This window comes from Onychostoma macrolepis, chromosome 04 (genome assembly GCF_012432095.1).
Source record: "Onychostoma macrolepis isolate SWU-2019 chromosome 04, ASM1243209v1, whole genome shotgun sequence".
Lineage (NCBI taxonomy): Eukaryota > Metazoa > Chordata > Actinopteri > Cypriniformes > Cyprinidae > Onychostoma > Onychostoma macrolepis.
This window is the reverse complement of record NC_081158.1, coordinates 14,670,527-14,691,538: the sequence shown is the minus strand read 5'-3', so window position 1 is coordinate 14,691,538 and position 21,012 is coordinate 14,670,527. Positions and strand designations below refer to the sequence as shown.

Here is a 21,012-nt window from a genome sequence, read left to right as displayed (position 1 = left end):
AGTTTCTTCGTTTTATTAGGCAATCAGGCTGCAGGTAAATGTCATGATTTTTTTTTCGGAGTGTCTATTTACACTAAGTGCATATAGCCCGCCTTGTTGGCAAAGGCTATTTACACTAACTCACGAACGTGTGATTGGGATAATCAACACTGAAAAAAGATGCTCGTTCAACATCAGCTTCAGTGGTGTAGATGGAAAGGCGTGTGCTTTTTGACGCGTTCGACCCGAGTTCGAACCCACCTCTTGCCGAACTTTTTTTTCTCCCTTTTCAAATCTCATATCGCATTGGAAAGGCATTTATTTTCAATAAAAATGAAGGAAATAATCAAAAAGTTGAAAATAAAGTATCGGGTACGGTTAGGGTAGGTGTAGGTGTAGGGAGGGCTTTATTGTCCCAATAAGGTGGCATCCATTTAATAATTTCAATTAAAACTATAATTTACACTCAATACATTATTACTGCTTACTGTTTTATAATGTACTACAGTACTGAGGTGCAGATAATTGCCACTATTTGCAATAAGTAGTATATAAATAGCAGAAAATCTTGCTATTTTAATATAGTGTAAATAGAATCTATAGCTATGTGCACTTAGTGTAAATAGCATATTGTTAAAAAATACTGCTATTTTCACTTAGTGCAAATAGCTGCTGCCTCTTTTTTTTTCTTTTTTCTTTTTCAAATCAGATCTTTTCAGGCAGACTGTTCACACTATTCATTGCAAGTGATATAATCAGATTTGTGTGTCCAGACATAACCAACTTATCTGCATGAGTTTCTTTGGTTTTACCCAAGGCTTAAAAACAGATGCAGGAAAAATGGAGGTGCATCCTCGATCTCCAAATAAGTGCCTTGTCGTGTCACAGTGCAGAACTCCTCCATCACACAAGAAGAACTCAGGGATGGAAGAAACTGCTTTATATAGTGATGTTCTGTGCTGTAGTCACACCTGGCTTCGGCTTCATTTGAATACGGTGTGAATATTTCTGGCATTTCCGTTACCAGTTTTGATGTTATTGTGTGTTGCGTGAAGAGTGATGCAAAAGACAATTTGAAATCTCATTGTGTGCCCAGAATGTGATGCATTTATAAAAATCTGATTATAATCACATTTTAAAATACCTTTGTATGTGGTTTTAATCAATTTGAAGAAAAAAAAAAAAAAATCATGTGCTTGTTTGTTTTTCCTGTCTAGACTTTCAAAAAAAACAACATATGGATAATATCTGGATATGCAAAAAATCATATTTTTGCTGACTGTCTGAATCGTCTGTTAAAGCTTCACAAATTGCAGTAAAGACCAAATTATTCTTCAGACTTGAAGTGAATGCTTGGCATATGCGTGAATGCTTCTGTCATTATCTGAGTTAGAGAGTGATTCATTACCTTGTAAAAACTTCGCACACATTTGAGTAGGATAAACTTTTTATCCGATAAGAAAAAATGCGCATAAACTACGATGGGAACACATTTACCGAATAAATTCCACCATGCACATCAAAGAAAGTCGTGACTTTTATGGGATAACTGTTATGGGATGGGATAACTTGACTAATCTGCGGACCGATCTTGTTGCACAGCATTTGAAATGTTGTTTTGGTTGTTCTGAAATGCCTGAGTAAAGTCTGTCATCAAAGTATTTCAGTATAATTGTCTTACACCGGCGCGTTCCCAAACAGCAGGCATCCACCTCTGAAAGCAATGACCGCATTTATTGTGTTTTGTCTGTTCGCTCTGAGGTGCATTTTCATATATGACTTAGTTCACACTGCAGGTCTTAATGCTCAGATCGGATTTTTTGCTGAAATCCGATTTTTTTTGCGCTGTTGTTCACATTGTCATTTAAATGCGACTGCCATCATTCTCATGTGTGAACCGTATACGACCCTGAAGTGACACGCATGCGCAGAAGGCGGCGTGACGTCAGACGCAGCGCACTGTGTTTGCGGAAATAAAAATGGATGCTGCTCGTGTTAGTGTGTGTTTAGCAATTTTTAAGTTAATGTGCAATCGGAGCCTAAATAACGAAGTGATAAGAAGAATAATATTAAGAAGAAGGAGAGCACGATTTCCTCCAGCGCAGAATTGTGACGTCTGTTGCATTTCAATGACGTAAAAATCGCATGAAATGCGACATGGCCGTTCAGACTGAAGTCGTATTGCAAAACATTGGATATGTATCCGATTTAGGACCACATATGAAAGTGGCCTGGCCTGATTTGAATAAATCGGATTTGTGCTGTTCAGACTGTCATAAGAAAATCAGATATGGGTCACATATGGACAAAAAAGTCGGATTTGGGCCACTTCAGCCTGCAGTGTGAACTAAGCCTATGTGACCCTGGACCACAAAACCAGTCTTAAGTCGCTGGGGTATATTTGTAGCAATAGCCAAAATTACATTGTATGGGTCAAAATTATCCATTTTTGTTTTATGCCAAAAACCATTAGGATATTAAGTAAAGATCATGTTCCATGAAGATATTTTGTAAATTTCCTACCATAAATATATCAAAACTTAATTTTTGATTAGTAATATGCATTGCTAAGAACTTAATTTGGACAACTTTAAGGACAATTTTCTCGATATTTAGATTTTTTTTGCGCCCTCAGATTCCAGATTTTCAAATAGTTGTATCTCGGCCAAATATTGTCCGATCCTTGTGGTCCAGGGTCACATGAATTACATCATATATGAAAATGCATATATTAAGTGGCTTCTCCTACTTTTCTTAGTGATATATATATATATATATATAGTGCCAGTTTATCAGGAAGTGACGATTTTATTCTCTTTGACTCGTTGAAAGGAAACGGTGCTTTATTCGCAAATGTTTTATGCAATATTCCAGTTTTGCGCATAAGTTAAATTCGAATCTTTGGATGGAAACATAGCTAATGTCATTGATTAAGTGCTTTGTACCAACCTTAAATGAGCATTAACATCATCAGGTGGTGATCAAAGGTCAAATATTTTGACAAATGACTAATTTGGTTGAGTGGTCTTTTCTCACTCATAAAGACACTTGCCATAATCTATTGGCATAACAATGTAACCTGCAAGTTGCCAAAAAAAAACATCAATGAAATTTGAGGACTGGAGCTGTTGTATAAATAACATTTTAATTAAAAAAAACAACTGTAATAGAATGTTAGCACATTGTTTGGGGAAGAGCACATCCTCAGCAGGAGATACACCTTCAGACTAGCCTAGTCAAGTTTTGCATCAGTGTCATTTTGTGTACATGTAAGCTGTCTGAAAAATCTGATTAATCTAGAATGTGTTTGTTTCCCAACAATGACTACAATTATTTGAAACAATCATTTGCCTTTATATAATTCTTTTTCAAAAGATTCATGGTATATTATTAATAACCTATTTTTATCAACAGTATATTTTAATAAAATCTTTTAATTATCATGACCTTCGTGACTAATGCTTTGGTAACATGGAGCTGATCCACAGTAAGAAAAAATAAGTTAATTTGAATATATTTTTTGCAGCTGAACTGAATCTTTATTATTATTTAAATTCCTATTTACATTTATTTTTAAGTATTTGTAATTGTTAAATCAGCGTTTTTATATGCTCATGTAATTTTTTTAAATGTATTTTTATCTGTGCTTTTTTAGCTGTAATTTTCACTGACTTAAAAGGTTTGAACGAAGCCCATGTTGGGCTTGATGCGTCTCAGGAACAAAATCACCTGTGAATGGATGCCTTTGTTGTTTACAACAGAGAGGGAGGACGCACGCGTGTGCAGAAGGTGGTATCATCAGCCATTGCAATGCCAGGTTCATTTAAAGTACTTTACTGGCTGCTGTTAAACTGCTGGTAAAGATATTTGGTCTACACATGCATCAGTTCACTCTTGAGTTTGCTATTGTGAATACCTCCTCATACTGTTTGTCTGAGGCAATGGATTACAAGTAATAATGTAAATAACGTTCAGTTTCAGAGCGATTGTTTTGCTTCATAAGGAGCCATCAGTATTTATTTTGTCCTCCGTTTTAGTTTTTTGACTCTCAGAGTGATGGCACCCATTGATTTGGGTAAGTAAATTAACAGCAAATTTTTATTTTTGGGCAAGTTCTTCTTTTTTTTTTTTTTTAAGTTATATTTATGGGCTTTTTTATGCCTTTAATGAACAGGACAAAAGATTGGCATTGTGAAACAATCGTGGCGATTTCTGTGATTGTGGCTCCTAATCGGTGCTCTTATGTCGTACAGTGAGAGAGGTTCTAAGACGGCCGTTGTCAAGGTCTTGCGACCAAAGATAGCCTACGATACAGCATGATCATTGCACACTGTGTTTGCTGGTACGATTCACATTTACTGACCAACCAATAAAAAAGCAACATGAAATCAATGCAACATGGCGCTAAAACATAAAACTGTTTACGTCAAGCTCTTATCCCTTCCTCTTTCGCCGTTTCACTTTTTTTCAGCACACATAAAAAAATACAACTGCTAAAGTTTATCATGCTCTTTTTGTTTACCACTAGCGCATGCTGAAGACGTTTTATTATTTTATAATAGTAATGTGCTTAGGAAGGTACGAGTCATCGTACAGTCTACACACACGTTGTAGCCAAGTTATAGTATTGCTAAAATCGTGCAGTGTGTTTTGGCATTAAGAAAAAATCCAATCAGCACAATAGAGGGTATTCACTGACGTCACTTTCCCGCCGGTGCGCACCCCCTCAGCCGGACTGAGCAGCAATAGAGCCTACAGTACTGCATGACTGAATTTAATAGGGAAGCTGTGAAAACGCAAGTAAAAAAAGATAATCAGTTTAAACTAAAGGTTGTTGGACTTGATATAGTGTTCCTTACAACTTATCAAAGATCCAGTGAATATCATGGATATTGATGTGCAGCCAGTAATTGTGTTTCCTGACATTTATATGTGCCTGATTTCGACACCGGGGACACACATAAAGCAAATTTGCCAGTGAATGCATTTTGTAAATACAAAGTAGGTTGGTCTAAATCCGGGTGACCACTTATATCAGTGTTATATTTATCGTCCAGCCCAAAAACCTGTATAGTTTTTGTCAGTGTTTATTTAAAAACCTCCAGTCATGCAGAATATAAGATGGTAAATGCTTAATTGATGAGTAGTCGACATATATAACAATACAATATCTAGGGTATGATTTTGCTGCAAAATTCAACATTAACATAAAATGATAACTACAAATCCATGTTTCGCTGCCTAGAGTCCATTTGTTTCTTTGAATTGCAGGGATCCATTTGCTTCTCTTTTCTATAGCTTTCAGCAGTCTGTAAAATATACCTCAGATTTCTTGCCAAATCTATTTGTTGTTTTAGATGTGTTTTGTGTGTCCTCGCACAGCTTTCACGCTGAAAACCAATGCTGTCATTCAGTCTTTTTGCCACTCAGTGGGTAGAACTGTAGTCACTCCAGCTGACGGTGACGTCACGTGCATACCCTCTATACTCATGAGGCCAACAGCGTTTTAGCCAGGTATTCACATAACAGCAAGCAATATGCATTCTAGCTGAGACAAAAGGGCAGGGATGTGGATATTGTGTGAAGCACAAAAAATAGGAGTGTGCACCATGCTCATGGATGATGAATTGCATGCTACCACATGAAAAAAATAAGCATTCTTAACTACTTCTGTAAATCTATGAAGTAGACTCTATAAATCTACATTATACTTTGGTTTTTAGGTGTACAGTAGGGTTTACAAACAGTGTGTAACAAATTTCATCATCAGCATAGTATGAGCATATCTACATGCAAAGCCATTTTCTTCTAACCGCATACACTGCACACTCAGCTCATGCTCATGGGGGGGGGGGTTTGCACTTGGACACTAGTTTGTTCACAAAGTGGCCCTGGCAATTGTTTCACATTTGAAACATAGAACAGCTGACAGAACAACAAACAAATTACTGGAGACACAAAAGATGCCTACATTGACAAGTTGTTGTTTAAAGGCGCCCACAATTCTACTCTAAACAAGTAAATTTTTAACAAGACATTTTTATTACTAATAACTTCTGGAGAGAAATAGTGCAGACACTGGACAGAGATTAAACTTTCTAGTGCACCTGTGTTCGCACATGCTATCAAAAGGAGTATACTAGGCATCTGCATCAAAGCTGATGTATACTTTAACTTTTAATGCATTTTTTGTAATGCTGTGCAGTGTTTATTTCGTTAACGAAGATGACGACGAAAAATATTCGTTAACGAACCTTTTTCTGTTACTAAGACGAGATGTTGACGAGCTAAAATTAATATCTGAAATTAAAAACTATGACGAAATTTATGCCGCGTCTTCGTTAACAAGACGAGATGGGACTAGAATGTTATTTGAGGACTACTGGACATTCAAAATACATCTTATAGGCTTAGTTACCTGTCTTGTCTTTCAAAATGTGCGTCCCTGTCATTGGATTACAATCAGATGAGGTGCGTTCGCATATCTAGTCTTGTTATGGCAGCCGCAGTGGATAGATAGGCTACCAAAACTAGAACTAGCGATCTGAAACAATGGCCTCAGCACCTGAAGGGTTAGGGACTGGGTAACCAGACGTTCCGTTTTTCCTGGGAGTCACAATTTGTGGTCGATTAACTTAAAAGTTAGTGAAGGCGGGATAGACAGAATCGCACTGATAGAAGCGCTCTCTCACGCACACACTCCACTTCAGTTCTCAGTGCTCAAATACGAAACAGCAGTCCAAGTGTCTATTGTGTAAAGTATCTCACGTAAATACAGTCGGTTATGGCTTAAGTGAGCATAAACAGGTGGGTGGAAACTGAATGTGTGTCAGTAAGTATTACATGCATCCGTCTTAAATGTGACCTATCTGTGTCATTAGTTAAGTATAATTAAGTATAGTTAAGTAAACCTACTGTATCTGAAAAATGAGTTTAATTTGTATCTCTAACAAAAAAATGAATATTTATTCCAGTTTTTCCAAATTCAATCCTTGATTCAAATTTCTCAAAAGCTTGATTTAAAGAGAGAAGAATTAATGACTATTTTTGTTTGAAGACTACATATAAAATGGCTACCAAAATAAATGTTGGTAACTGCAGTTTGACTAAAAGTAATGACTAAAAGTTTACTTTTCGTCGACAAACTATGAAAGACTCAAATGACTAAAATGTGACTAAGACTATTAAGCATTTACGTCTCAATATAAAGACTAAGGCTAAATCAAAAATGCCTACCAAAATTAACACTGATGCTGTGTTAACTGTTCATTATATAAGCTAAAAACACAAGACAGGAGTGGGACTGCTTTTACACAACTTTGCTTCCAGATGTCACCAGATGATCCCAAACATCCATGTTAAAGTCCAGATAACATATCTTTAACTGTGCATTTTTCAGTTTTTCATTAAGTTTATGTCCTTTTATTTATAGTCTTTCTTATACTGTATATTGTAGCAATTCACAGCAAGACAGAAGTTTAACCAATATTACGATTCAAGTATATGGAATGGAGCGACGCCTCTATAGAATCAAAATTAGAGGGTGTCTTCCGTAACCACTCAATATTCTATATAGCAAAGGAGATGGTGAGGTGTGGCCACAAAAGTTCATAAGTACATGAGAAAAGGAAATAAGAAGTCTCAAGACAAAAATATACAGAGGCAAATGGTCATGAAGCTGGACACTCAGATTTGGCCCGCATTCAGCTGAGGTGAAATTTTCAGTTTCACACAGATCCGTATTTTCTGATGCCATTTTAAATTGCTGAGCCATTTAAACCTCTTACCACACAAGGAACACAAATAACGTCTCACATCTGCATGACTCTTCAAGTGTATCTGTAAGTGTGATGGCAAAAGAAATTTTTTATTACACTGATGACAACGAAATCGCCTCCCTCCGGAGTGAATGTGCAGGTGATTCTTGAAATTGCTATTTTTCCGAAATCCCTTTCCACACTCGGAACACTGTAATTTCTTTTCAGAATGAGTTTGCAAATGACGTTTCAAGTCTCGTTGATATGTAAAACTCTTTTCACACTGAAGACATGTGAAAGGCTTCTCTCCTGTGTGAACTCTTATATGAGTCTTAAGATTCCCTTTAAGTGTAAAACTTTTCCCACACTGAGGGCAGGTGAAAGGCCTCTCTCCAGTGTGAACTCTTATGTGAACCTCAAGATTCGCTTTGTTTGTGCAATTCTTTCCACAGTGATGGCACATGAAAGGTTTCTCTCCAATGTGAGTTGTTACATGACTCTTAAGGTGATTCCTGTCTGTAAAACTCATTCCACACTGATAACATTTAAAACAGTTCTCTCTTGAGTGAATCCTCAAGTGGTAATTAAGGTTTCCTTTGCGTGTGAAACTCTTTCCACACTGACCACATATGAACGGCCTCTCTCCAGTGTGACTTCTCACGTGGGCATTAAGCGTTGCTGTATATGTGAAATTCTTTCCGCACTGAGGGCATGTGTAAGGCTTCTCTCCAGTGTGAAGTCTCATGTGAGTCTTAAGGCTTACTTTATAACTGAAACTCTTCCCACAGTGATGGCATTTGAAAGTTTTTTCTCTGGTGTGAATTTTCATGTGAGTCTTAAGATTTTTATTGAATTGGAATCCCTTTCCACACTGTTGGCATTTAAAAGGCTTCTCTCCAGAGTGAATTATTACATGTCTGTTCAGGTGTTTCATGTCTGGGAAACTCTTTCCACATTCATGACATATAAAACAGTCCTCTCTTGAGTGAATCCTCATGTGGCAATTAAGGGTTACTTTACGTGTGAAACATCTTCCACACTGAACACACATGAACGGCTTCTCTCCAGTGTGAATTCTCATGTGAGTCTTAAGATTTCCTTTTAGCGAGAAGCTCTTCCCACACACTTTGCAGGTGTAAGGATTCCTCCAGCGTGACTTCCCATGTGAGAATCAAGGGATGCTTTGTACGTGAAACTCATTCCGCACTGAGGGCATGTGTAAGGCTTCTCTCCAGTGTGAAGCCTCATGTGAGTCTTGAGGCTTACTTTATGACTGAAATTCTTTCCACAGTGATGACATATTAAACCATTTTCTCCCGAGTGACTTCTTGTGTGGTAATTAAGGGTTACTTTACGGGTGAAACTCTTTCCACACTGATCACAAGTGAACGGCTTCACTCCATTGTGAATGTTCATGTGATACTTAAGGTTTGGTTCTGCTGTGAAGCTCTTTCCACACAGTTTGCAGGTGTAAGGCTTCTCTCCAGTGTGAATTCTCAAGTGACTTTTAAGGTTTCCTTTTTGAGTGAAACACTTTCCACACTGTTGGCAGGTGAAAGGTTTCTCTCCAGTGTGAACTCTCATGTGGACTTCAAGGTTTTGTTTTTGATTGAAACTCTTTCCACACTGACAGCAGGTAAAATAACTGTTAGATTCTGTCTTTTGAACTCTTTTTCGTGAGGACGTCTTTCCAGTCTGATGGGATTTTTCTCCAATTATAAAATCTTGAAGCTTCTCACACTTATCTTTCTCTTCCATTTCATTCAGTTCGTGACTTTCTTCTTTCAGTATGATCAGATCTAAAAATGGAAAAACAAAACAAATAAAAAATATTATGTAAGTTAACACAATTGTAATGTCACAAAATAGACATCAAAACCAACATAACCAGAATTAAAGCATCAAAACAAACATATAGCATCAAAACTTACTGAAAAATGTTACTGAAAGAGGTGTTTCCTGTAATCTCAGAACTTTCAAGAGGATGTCTCTTCTCGCACAAGCATTCGTGCAATGTACTTCACATCATTACAATTAACAATATGTTAACTTTACGTCAAGTGAGAACGCATGAATGTATGACAGTTGGCCAGAAGCAATGTTTTATAGTTTTGAAAGTAAAACGTCATTATTTTTCTCCAAAACCTATTGATCCACTTCAGAAGACACCGATTCATCCACTGGGGTTGTATCGTTTGCCATCGTGGTTGTTGTGGGCTTTTTGAACCATCAGCTTTTTGGGTTGCATTATATAGACTCACAGAGTTGGATTGCTTTACTAAAAATCTTTGTATGTGTTCATTTAAAGAAAGTAAGTCAGGTACCTATGGGATGGCATGTTGAGTAAATAATAAAGAGACTTTTCATTTTTGGATGTAGCTTCCCTTTAAAATACAATGGTTGTCAATACATAAAAATAAGTAATCATTATTAAACTCACAAATTTGCAATATATAAATCTTCATTCACAACTTGATCCGTTATTTTAATAATGACCACTTCAATTTTAATGTTATCAGTAATATTATTTGTTTTTGGTACAAATCTTAGGTTTTGTGTTGATTCTGCAAAGGATGTGTCATTTTTAGCTCAAAAGGTCGAGATGGTAGTGGATTTTCACTTACTTGGGTTGGTGCCACACAAAGTCTATTCTATAATACATAATATTTTGATAACACGGTATTAGTAGGAATAAAATATTGTAGTTTTTCCTAATCTTCTTTTCTCAAAAAAAGTTTAAAAAAAAAGTTCAGCCAGCAGTGCAGAGTGCATGCATTTAGTAACTTAGTTGCTAATTTTTAAATGAAGGTACAAAATAAAAGCTGACATCAGGCTTCCAAAAACAAGTCAGAATACAAAAGCTCTTGCCATCAGTGAATTGAGAAAATGTCAAAAATATTTTTTATCAGCCATTAAACTATAGTCACACCAGCACTGCTTTTCATTAGATAGACTGTTGTATAATTAAGTGATAGAAATGAATGGTTATCATTATTTATTGTCATAAATGTTACACTAAATATTTTCTTTTTATTAGGCTCCTTATTTCATAATTTAATGCATGACACGTTGTAAAAATGAAGGCAAAATTTAAACGTAGGAGCTTCTTGTCGGTGCTCATAGCCTTGTGGGTAGTGCACTGACATACAGCGTCACTGCGCTACGGGCGTCCCAATTTTGTATACCAACTCGAGGACCTTTCCTGATTCCACCCCCCATCTCTCGCCTACTTCACTCCCTGTCAGTTCTGACCTGTCCTATCATAAAAAAGTTGAAAATGCCAAAAATAAATCTTAGGGTGTATTCACACCAGGAAAGTCTGCTAGTTCACTTGCTTTGGTCCGGACCAAATACAATGTTGATTTTTTTTGTTTGGTGCGGTTCGCTTTCACACTGCCCTTTTTGCAAGTGAACCAGAAATTGTAAACACAACTAAGGTCATTCGTTCACTGGACAGAAATTCTCAAGCAGGGAAAAACAGGAAGTGCAAAAACAGGCTAATCATGGAGATCTTTCGTAGTGCAATTTTTATTCTTTTACTGATTTGCTGTTATGAGATAGAAACGCAATATGAAGAGCATCATATGAGACAATGTCATACGATGCTGTAATTACGACTTGCCAAAAATAAAATCTATAGATATGAAATACTTAAAAGCATATGAAAATGTTAGTTTAAACATTTAACCTAGATAAATGTGCGCTATTAGGCGCATATCCAATCGTTTGTGCAGAGAGTGGAAGCTGAAACACGCTTCAGGACATCAGTGGAAACAAATTAAATATGCCGTAATTGTTGCTCATAAAAGGTAAGAATAATAAATTCTGCTTTTCTAAAATAAAGAAAACTAATAGGATGCGCTTGCTGTCCAGGTCTTGAACAGGAGCGCTTCACAAAAATGAACCGAAACTCAGTGAATATTTTCCTTTCAGACATGATGAATATATGTATAGAAAGCTTTAAATTACTACAAAACGAAATAATTCATATCCAAAACAAAAAATGTCATTATAATCCGTAGAGATGCATTTCTTTCTAAAGGCGCGTCCAATGAGGAGATGGCGAGTCAGGATTTTTAACTTCATCTTTGAGAGACTGACTCAGAAAACACTAGTTTATTAATAAATAATTCAAATATCTCCTTACTATTTCCCCAGACACATTCATTGTAACTTTTGCTGGGGCTTAGCAGCAAGCTTTAGCCTATTTAGTGCACCATGGTCACGAAAACTCATATTTTACACACGTTTTTAAGCATTGCGGTTTAAAAACAAGTGATTTAAGCTACTGAAATGCAAACAACAGCGCTATATGCGCGAGCTGTGTGTTTCTAGAGCGTGATTTCTGCAATTGGGTCGGATCGAGGCCTGTTCATATTCACACCTTAAACGAACCGTACCAGAGTTCATTTGGAAGCGGACCGAGACCACCTCTTCATCTGGGTCTCGGTGCGGTTTGGTGCGTACCCGAGTGCGATTGCTGTATTCACACCTGCCTAAATGATCCGCACCAAAAGGGGAATCTAACTTGAGTTTGTTTCAATCGAACCAAACAAGACAGGTGTGAATACACCCTTAAAAAATAGTAGTAGGAGGAGCTTCTCAGGTGCAGTTTCTCATTACTATCAGGTTAGTCCTGTGATCTCAACACGTCTTCACACGAGGCAACCTGATCTATCAGGGCTTGAATTTCGGCGCGGGATTGCGGGGATCGCGCATAATTTAAACCATTCCCGCAAGTTTAACTTCTATAATGCGAGAAATTCCCACACAAATATATTTGCTTCATCTCAGATTATATTATGAAATACATCTACAGACGTGAAAAAAATAACTGGTTCACAGCCTGTCTTTTTTTTTTTTTTTTAAACAGCGCTGCACCGGCCTTCTCTGTCGTTTAGTCCTGTAGAGCATCGGCGTGTTCTCCGTGGCCCGCGTCGCACTGATTCACACAAGGCTATGTAACGTGCTCTAATATCCTGAGTCATAATGAGCTGCTTGTGAAGATAGTATCGGCTTCCAAATTATATTATTTTCAAACATTAAATGCTGTTTTGCTCTTTATAGTGTGTGAGTGGATAGAGCGCGCCTGCCGACTCAATACAGCAGCAGCGAAGCGCGAGTAAATCATCATCTCCTTATCTTAAAATGCGCATTTTAATCGAAAGCTAACGTGAATGAACATAAGATAAAATAGACTCTTGTTCACTCATCGTCATCATCTCTCACGTAACGACCCATGTTTCAACCTCTAGAAGACGCCAACAGCTTGGTATGCATAATATTTGTCCTTGTGTTATTTAATTTATGTCGGAATAAAGATCATTCACTGAAATTGTTTTTAATTTTTGGAGAGCTTTTTTTCTTAAATAAAAACAAATATAACACTGATTAGATTATTTCACAATGCTTAAACGTTAGGGGAAAAAAATGATGTGTCTATAGAAAGTCAAGAAAGAGATTTCTTTTTCATTCAGAAGGCACAAAAATGAAAGCAACTCAAAATATGAAGCATTAAGTGATATTAAATTTATCCAAAAAATTCCAAATTAATTCAGTTCAAGTGAAGGTTTTTGATTGTTTGAACACGTGACTGCGTGTTTCTGCTTGTTTTCTACTGTTATGCGCAGCATATTTCCCGCGCATCCGTACAATACACACACACGATGAATTAAACGGTTCGGTGAGCGCTTTTTAAATATGGACCGATGGCTGAAGCGAAAGACAAGTTCTGATGATCCAGATCACGGTCCAAAGAAAAAAGTGTCTGACCCCAAAAAGCTGACAAGCAGCCAAACTGAAGATCCACAGAAAAATGAGGTGAAGCAGTCAAAGGATAAATTTCAAACGAACTGGCTAAAAATTTACCCTTGGCTAGAAATAAATGATGGAATAATGAGCTGCTCAGATTGTAAGATGTACAGCAGTACACAATTTACCAGCCAATGCTACAAAACATCTACATTAATTAGACATGCCAGTGGAACGGGCCATACAGCAGCTTTAAAGAGAAAGAAAGAAGCAGAAACATCCAAAAATGCTATGGCTAATGCTATCCAAACTGCACAGCTGCAGGGAGAAGAGGAGTTGAAGGGATTGCTTAAAACTGCTTACTTTCTTGCAGAAAATGAACTGGCCAATTCAAAATTTCATAATCTTGTGAAATTTATGAAGGAGATGGAGTGTCCTTCTTTCAAACATCTGAAGACAGACTCAAGCTATGGAAGCTATCTTAATGACAAAGCATTGTCAGAAATGCACCAGGCTATTGCAAGTACACTTTGTGATGACATTGACAAGGGTGTCCTAAAAAGTCCAGTGTTTTCTTTAATTCTGGATGAGTCCACTGACATAAGCAACAGCAAACGACTGATTACATATGTAAGGTACATCGAAAACAACAAAATTCAAACAAAGTTGTTTAGAAACTCTGAAATTATGGATGGAAAAGCAGACACCATTGTTGAGGATGTGAAGCGACTGCTAACAGAGAAGAATTTAGATGGAAGAAAACTTGTAGCAGTCTGTACAGATGGTGCTGCTGTTATGACAGGATGCCGTAAAGGAGTTGTTCAAAAACTCAGAGAGGACTACAATTCTGAATTGGTAGGAGTGCACTGTACAGCTCACCGTCTTTCTCTCTGTGCAAGTGATGCAGCCAGATCAGTTGAACAGGTGAAGAAGTTTCAGCAAAATTTAAAAGCAATTTTTGTGTTTTTCAGCAGCTCTGCTGTCAGAAGCAATAAACTTCATGAACTGCAAAGACAACTAGATGAGCAACAACTCAAGTTTACCCAACCTCACACAGTGAGATGGCTATCAGTTCACAGTGCAGTGTCAGTGGTGTGTAGATCCCTGAAAGCCCTAAGAGATGTACTGGAACACATGGCTGCCTCGAACAGTCAGGACTCAGAAAAAGCCAAAGGGTTATTGATTGCTGTTCGGCAGTTCAACTTTGTGGCCCTGTGTCACATGATGAAGGATGTGCTTACACATATAGTCCTTCTTTCCAAGCATTTTCAAAGGGAAGATTTGGACTTCTCCACAGTCCAACCAATGATCCAGGGTACCAAAGAAGCATCGAGACAATTAATAACCCATCCTGGTCCTGCAGAACAAGAATTCTTCAGCTGTCTTGAGGGAAACAAATTTAAAGGAGACAAACTTTTTGAATGCCATACTCAAAAGCCAGCTTTTGATAGCATGAAGAGCAGGTATGTGGGATCCTTGATTGATGAGATTGACAGAAGATTCCCTGCTGACACAATAAATCTTCTTTCATGGTTCACAATTTTGGAGCCAAAGAAGGCCATCGCTGCTAAACAATCTTCAGAGAATTTCAGTCTCTACGGTGTAGAGAAATTAGACAACCTGCTGAAACACTTTTCATCGAATGTGAAAGTGTCAGAAGCTCCCCAGGAGTTCACAATGCTGAAGCAAGTCATGGTCTCCTGTGATTCATATACTTCACTGTCTTTTCAGCAGTTTGCAGAGACTGTGTTAAGTGAACATAGTCATGTTTTCACTGAAATGGAGAAGCTCATTCAGACAGCCATGGTCATACCAGTTGCAAGTGTGTCATGTGAACGTGGATTCAGCACACAAAACCGGATCAAAACTAAATTCAGAAATTCATTGAACAATACAAGTCTCACAAATCTTATGGTCATTTCAGAGCTTGGACCTTCTCATGAACAGTTTGACTTCAACAGAGCCATCATCAAATGGAAAGAGATGAAGAGGAGGAGACAGAGGAAAGAAGTCACAATGTCACAAGCAATGGAAAAAAGTGACTAAAATTTAACTGAAACATGAAAGACACTGAAACTGAGATACATTAATATATAGTTTAAACAGTTCTTAACGTTAATTTGAAGGATAGCATGACGTATTTTGTATGAAGTTTTGAAAAAGCAAAGAACTGAACTGATCTGAAACCCATGAAATACACTGAAATTGAGAGACCTTAATATATAGTTCTTAATGTCAGTTTGAAGGAGAGCATGGTGTATTTTGTATAAAGTTTTTTAAAAACAAACAAAGAAATTGAACTGAAACTGGAATATACAAATACAGTGATTCTTAATATATAGTTTTAATACAGTTCTTAATGTCAATTTGAAAGAGAGCATGTTTTGTTATAATTCTTTGAAAACCAACATACATTAAAAACTGTAGACATAAATAAATGAAGATGATTAATTTAGCCCGATGTGTCAATTTATTCTCCCCATGTGACCCATGTAAGGGGGGAGTTCCCCAGTTTAAAATCCGAAACTCAGGCCCTGTCTATGTCAAACAAAATCACTTTAATCAGGCAACTCAAAGTATTTTTCAAAAATATCATTTATTTCTGAAAAGTGGAACATTTCAATAAGGAAAAAATGAACGGAGTTCACTTTTAAGAATAAAAACCAACCTGCTTGTTCCTCAGCATCTTCTTGTTTCACTCTGAAGTCCTCTTCGATCCTCATGTCTTCACTTTCCTCTTTAATAAACGCCATCTTTATAATAGTACGTCAACTGGATTTTCTGTGTTTGGACACAAACTGCGTGTTTAAGATGACATTGCTTAACAGGAAGAATAAAAACCAAACTAAATCTCTGGATGCTTCTCAATCAGCTCCCTAGTTCAGCAGTCAGCGCGCTGGCCAGGGAGGTCAGTCAGAGTGACAGTTAATAGTCTTAAATGGTCTGATTAGCCAAGCCCTTCCAAAAAAACTAGCCCATCAAATTATTAGACTAATTATACAGACACTTCATATTTAGTTAACTGGTAGTTAATGATTTGTAGATAAATTTATAAGATTACAACTTCATGAAAACATTTGCAATTTGTTAAAAGTTGTCAGTACACATTGTAAAAGTTGAATTTGCTCAATTTTGAGCAGCAGTTGATGGTAGTGTGCTATGTTTTGCAAATCGCTTAAAAAAAGAAAAAGTGAATCATTTTCTAAGCAATTCATTGAATTGACTGTTTCAAAAAGTTCCGGTGTTATGGTTAACCTGGGGGCTGTTTCATAAAACCAAAAATTTGGTTTAAAATAAATCAGACTAAATTAAATAAACCTGGCTTATTTGGTAAACTTGTTTTATGAGTACAGCCCCCTGGTGTCCATGTTCAGTTGTTTCTTCTGCTTCAGATAATAATTTTCTTATCTCATAAACACATTAAACTTTTAATTTTTTTAAACTTTTAAATGATTTTGGTATTATTGTGGTTTTCCTCTGCATATTATTTTTAACATCAGTTTTCCACAATATTTCTTGAATGCAGACAATCAAAAAAAATTGTTTTTGTCTTCTGGGAAACGTGTAAGTATTAGCTTCCGAAGGGCAGTGCTAAATGAAAAAAAAAAAATACCTTTGCACCCCCTGCTCTTAATGCATTGTTTCGTTCTTGAACATCAGTAAATCTTTTCACCTTTTGTAATAGTTGTGTTTGAGTCCCTCAAGTTGTCCTTAGTGTGAAAAGATGGATCTCAAAATCATAGTCATTGTTGAAAAGGTGTTAAATATGCATGAGATGCTGGAAAACCTGAGAACGTGAACAGTGGACAGTTTAACTGTTTAGGACTCTTGAACAACTATCACAAAACATGAAAACAATTGTGGATCAAGTTAAGATTCAACATATCCAAATCTGTATGTAAAGTTTTGAATGGGGCAATTTTTTATAAATTCAGTTATTTGTGTGTAAACATCTGTTATGTGAAATAGCGTATTCAGGACAGTACTCCCAGGTGGGGAAAAAAGTACACTTCCATAATGTACTTAAAGTGCTCTATTTTCGCGCACTAATATACTAAAAATGAGTCTTTAGTACTTCTTAAGATCATACAAGTGTACTCAACTGTACTATTTTGGAATTCCATGAATATGAATTAGAATGTTAAAATATCTCTGTATTTTAAAAAAAAATTTATGAAAATGGTTCAAGTGTACTACAAGTGGTAACTAAATATACATGTTTTAAATACAGAGATAGTATGTTAAAAGTGCATTTTAGTTCATATTCATGGTGTCCCAAAATAGCACAGTTGAGTACACTTAGATGATCTCAAGAAGTACTAAAGAATCATTTTTAGTATATTAAGTACAAAATTAGTGCACGAAAATAGAGCACATTAAGCACATTATGGAAGTGCACTTGTTTTTCACCCGGGCTAAATAAAAATAACGACTTTTTTTTGATCCCTCTTTTGTTAAAATTAAAACATTTTTGCATATTCCGCAAGGACTATTAAACTTATGAGAAGAACTGTAGCTTAAGATGCTTTTGCAGAGTGTCAGAGTTAGAGAATCACCAATTGCTGTTTACATTAATTGCCCATTACCGTTTACATTCATGTTTAAATGAAGAAAATAATCATTCAAATTCAAAGTAATCACTTTGGTAATCTAAAAAAAAAAAAACTTTTTGGATGTAACTGTAATTTGATTACCACCTATTTAAAATGTAGGCTACCTATAATTAAATAGTTACGTAATTTAAATTTCAAAATATGAGTAACTAAATTACATGTATTCTGTACACTGACTCATATTAACAAGCATGCTTGTATTAGCAAGTGAACATGAACCACATTTGATTACATTTTATGAAACTTAAATGATATTTTCTCATCAAAATGCTTGTCCCCCAAATATAATGTCACATACTAGCCTACTTCATAAATGATAAATGATGCGGTTTGCTAAATTAAAGCACGTGGAAGAAAAAAAAAACAGTTTAATGTTAATATTGTTAGTAATTTTAAGGAAATAGGAATAATATCGTATGACACGTTATCTTGCCGTTACACAGCCACGCAATAATAAAATATCCAGTTAAATGAGTTATGCAGCTTCTTATATTAATAAATAAGCGGCCGATCTTTAAGTCTGCATAAAATTTACAGCTGAACACGGACACTAGTTAAATAGTTAAAAACGTTTCTCCCATTACTACTTGCCAGTGGCCGAATTTGTTTTAAAACAAACTGATTCATGATACAGGGAGCCAAATGAGACGCACCTTTTGTGTGTGAGGATGCGTTTTACTCACAAACAATGCGCCGTTCATAAAGGTTAAGTAAAAATATTGTTACTTTCAACAATAAAAATCATGTTACACCGCACGTAAAACGTATACGACTGACTGAACGGTTTGTATCATTTTAAACACCTTGCATGCGTTAAAACACAAACCTTGTTTCAGCAGAACGCGGGACCGCGGTGCAGCCTTATGACGTCATTTCGCCTGTCCAAAATAAAAGTTCTGTTCACGCGCCACGGTCAAAAAAAAGTGAATAGAAATACGCATACAACATATAATAAGTAAAATAGATGTCAGAGAAATTCAGAGTTTGTTTATTGGTGAAATGCCTGTTTAAACATGTTGTCCAGTGATTTTTTTTTCCAGTTTAGTTTGATGTATTTCTACTAGATCCATAGTAAAAAAAATGTTCAAAAAAAAAAAAAAGAGAGAGAGACTATTTTAAAAACAAAAATGCAACAGTGGTAATGTGTTCAAATATGTTATTAATATACAATTCATGCAAAGTTTGGAAAATGCTTGATGATATCCGCAATAAGGTTGGAAATATGCTTTTTTTTTTTTTTTTTTTAATGTCCAGTGTGACGTATATATAATTATTTATGAATAATTATATATTTGTTTTTATTATTATATATTTATATTTTATATAAATATATTTTATCCATTGCGGAAATGAGTGGTGCCCCGCAACAGCGGTTGTGTCTGGTGTAGACACAGTGAAAGATTCACTTATAATGTTAGTAAAGTTCTTTGCACATGAAATTGTCATATATTTTTGTTGTTATGTTGTCAGTAAACACCCAGTTTTGATTCGCTAATTGCATAGGCAAAAAGTATTACAATGTGGAGGAATTAAGGAGGAAAATGGGACATATTGGCAGCTTTGTTTCAAGAAATGTTATTTTGCTGTAAAGAGCCATTTTTGAGGTTTAAAACGTACCGAATGTTTTTATGGTACAGTGACTTATATGTTGAAAGATCAATTTAATTTAGTTTCCTCATCTTATTACTTCTTCAGTTATGAAATTTTATAAACCCCCTTTGTAACAGGAGGACACTTTACAAGGCAGTGTAAGAGCTGCCTGAATGGCTTCCAAAGGTTTACAAGGACTTCTCATCAGAACATTGCACCACAAGGGCAATAAACCCAGACATCCCACTAGTTGATTCTAATTTTGGAAAAATCCAAGAAGGCAGTCCCAACTCCGTCTAACATCCAGTGCCAGTGAGCTGGACAGTAATTTTTCTTGAGCTGTAGCCAGCTGCCAATTTGTACCAGCTGCCAGTCACCAACAGCAACTACATCTTCAGTCACCGGAGCCTACGTTGGACATGGCTAGGAAAACAGAGGATGCCACAAGGGAACAGGGTGACTCTTTGGAGTGGTACGGAGATAGAAAGCTATCACCTCTTTGCGTTTCAGGGAGGTGTGTCGTCTTCATGGCCACAGCTCTTCAGAACACCTTGCTAAATAATTCACAGAGGAACAGCACAAACAGCAGCAAAGAAAAGAAACCTAGCACTGGAGCCTGTGACCAATTCCAGAATACTGCAGAACAAAAAACACTAATTTCTGGCCTTTTGAGTTTGTCATCTACCCTGATGCCCCTGGTTAGGGTCATCACCTAATGGTGTTGTGTTTGACCCAACTGAAAGACCGCCCTCTGGCCAGCTTAAAATAAAATGCAAAAAGCTATGTTGATTGTAGCTATCTAAAACTGCACAGCGGCACTATGCAGCAATAACTGGCAGGTCCAAGGCCAGCTCTTGATTACAGGAATGGAGTGGAGTGACTTAATTGTTTTTGCCGAAGACAACATGGTAATTCGGATGTGGTGGAATATTCAATGAAGTAGTCAGAGTCATAAGAGAAATAGACTTAGAGGGCCATAAACTTTAAACATGTTAGAGGGGATAATGATTGCTGCTGTCAATGCTATTCTTTATTAGGCTATGCTTTTTTTTTTTTTAAAACAACTACATCACCATGTCTTGTCCTTAAAGTAGTGCCTATTTATACATTTGAAGCATATTGTATGTATTATAAACAGTGAAATAAGCATGCATTTGACCAAAATTCAGAATCGTAACAAGCTGAATATCTAGCACAGTGAATGTTTATGGTTATCAACCAATGTAATATTACATTTTATTCTTTCAGACAACAAATCATTTGAATGCAACAAGCTCGTAATCACGACTTCATAAGTAGGAAATAGGAAGTTTCCGATAGAA

General features: G+C 36.4%; 1 protein-coding gene across 4 annotated transcripts; it reads right to left on the bottom strand.

Annotated features, from left to right (window-relative positions):
* Positions 1 to 52: 52 nt before the first annotated feature.
* Positions 53 to 19,022, bottom strand: LOC131539129 (gastrula zinc finger protein XlCGF49.1-like). 4 transcript variants are annotated; one of them, XM_058773472.1, is made up of 4 exons: positions 18,927 to 19,022; positions 16,156 to 16,268; positions 8,942 to 9,535; positions 53 to 8,861 (listed from the first exon to the last, which is right to left on the bottom strand). In XM_058773472.1, the coding sequence occupies exons 2-4, from the start codon at positions 16,238 to 16,240 to the stop codon at positions 7,666 to 7,668; spliced, it is 1,875 nt and encodes a 624-aa protein (XP_058629455.1). In that variant the 5' UTR covers positions 16,241 to 16,268; positions 18,927 to 19,022; the 3' UTR covers positions 53 to 7,665. The 4 variants fall into 4 exon arrangements, with proteins under 4 accessions (XP_058629455.1, XP_058629452.1, XP_058629453.1 ...); XM_058773469.1 differs by having other exon boundaries at positions 8,705 to 9,535; XM_058773470.1 differs by lacking the exon at positions 18,927 to 19,022 and adding an exon at positions 18,784 to 18,869 and having other exon boundaries at positions 8,705 to 9,535.
* Positions 19,023 to 21,012: the final 1,990 nt, after the last annotated feature.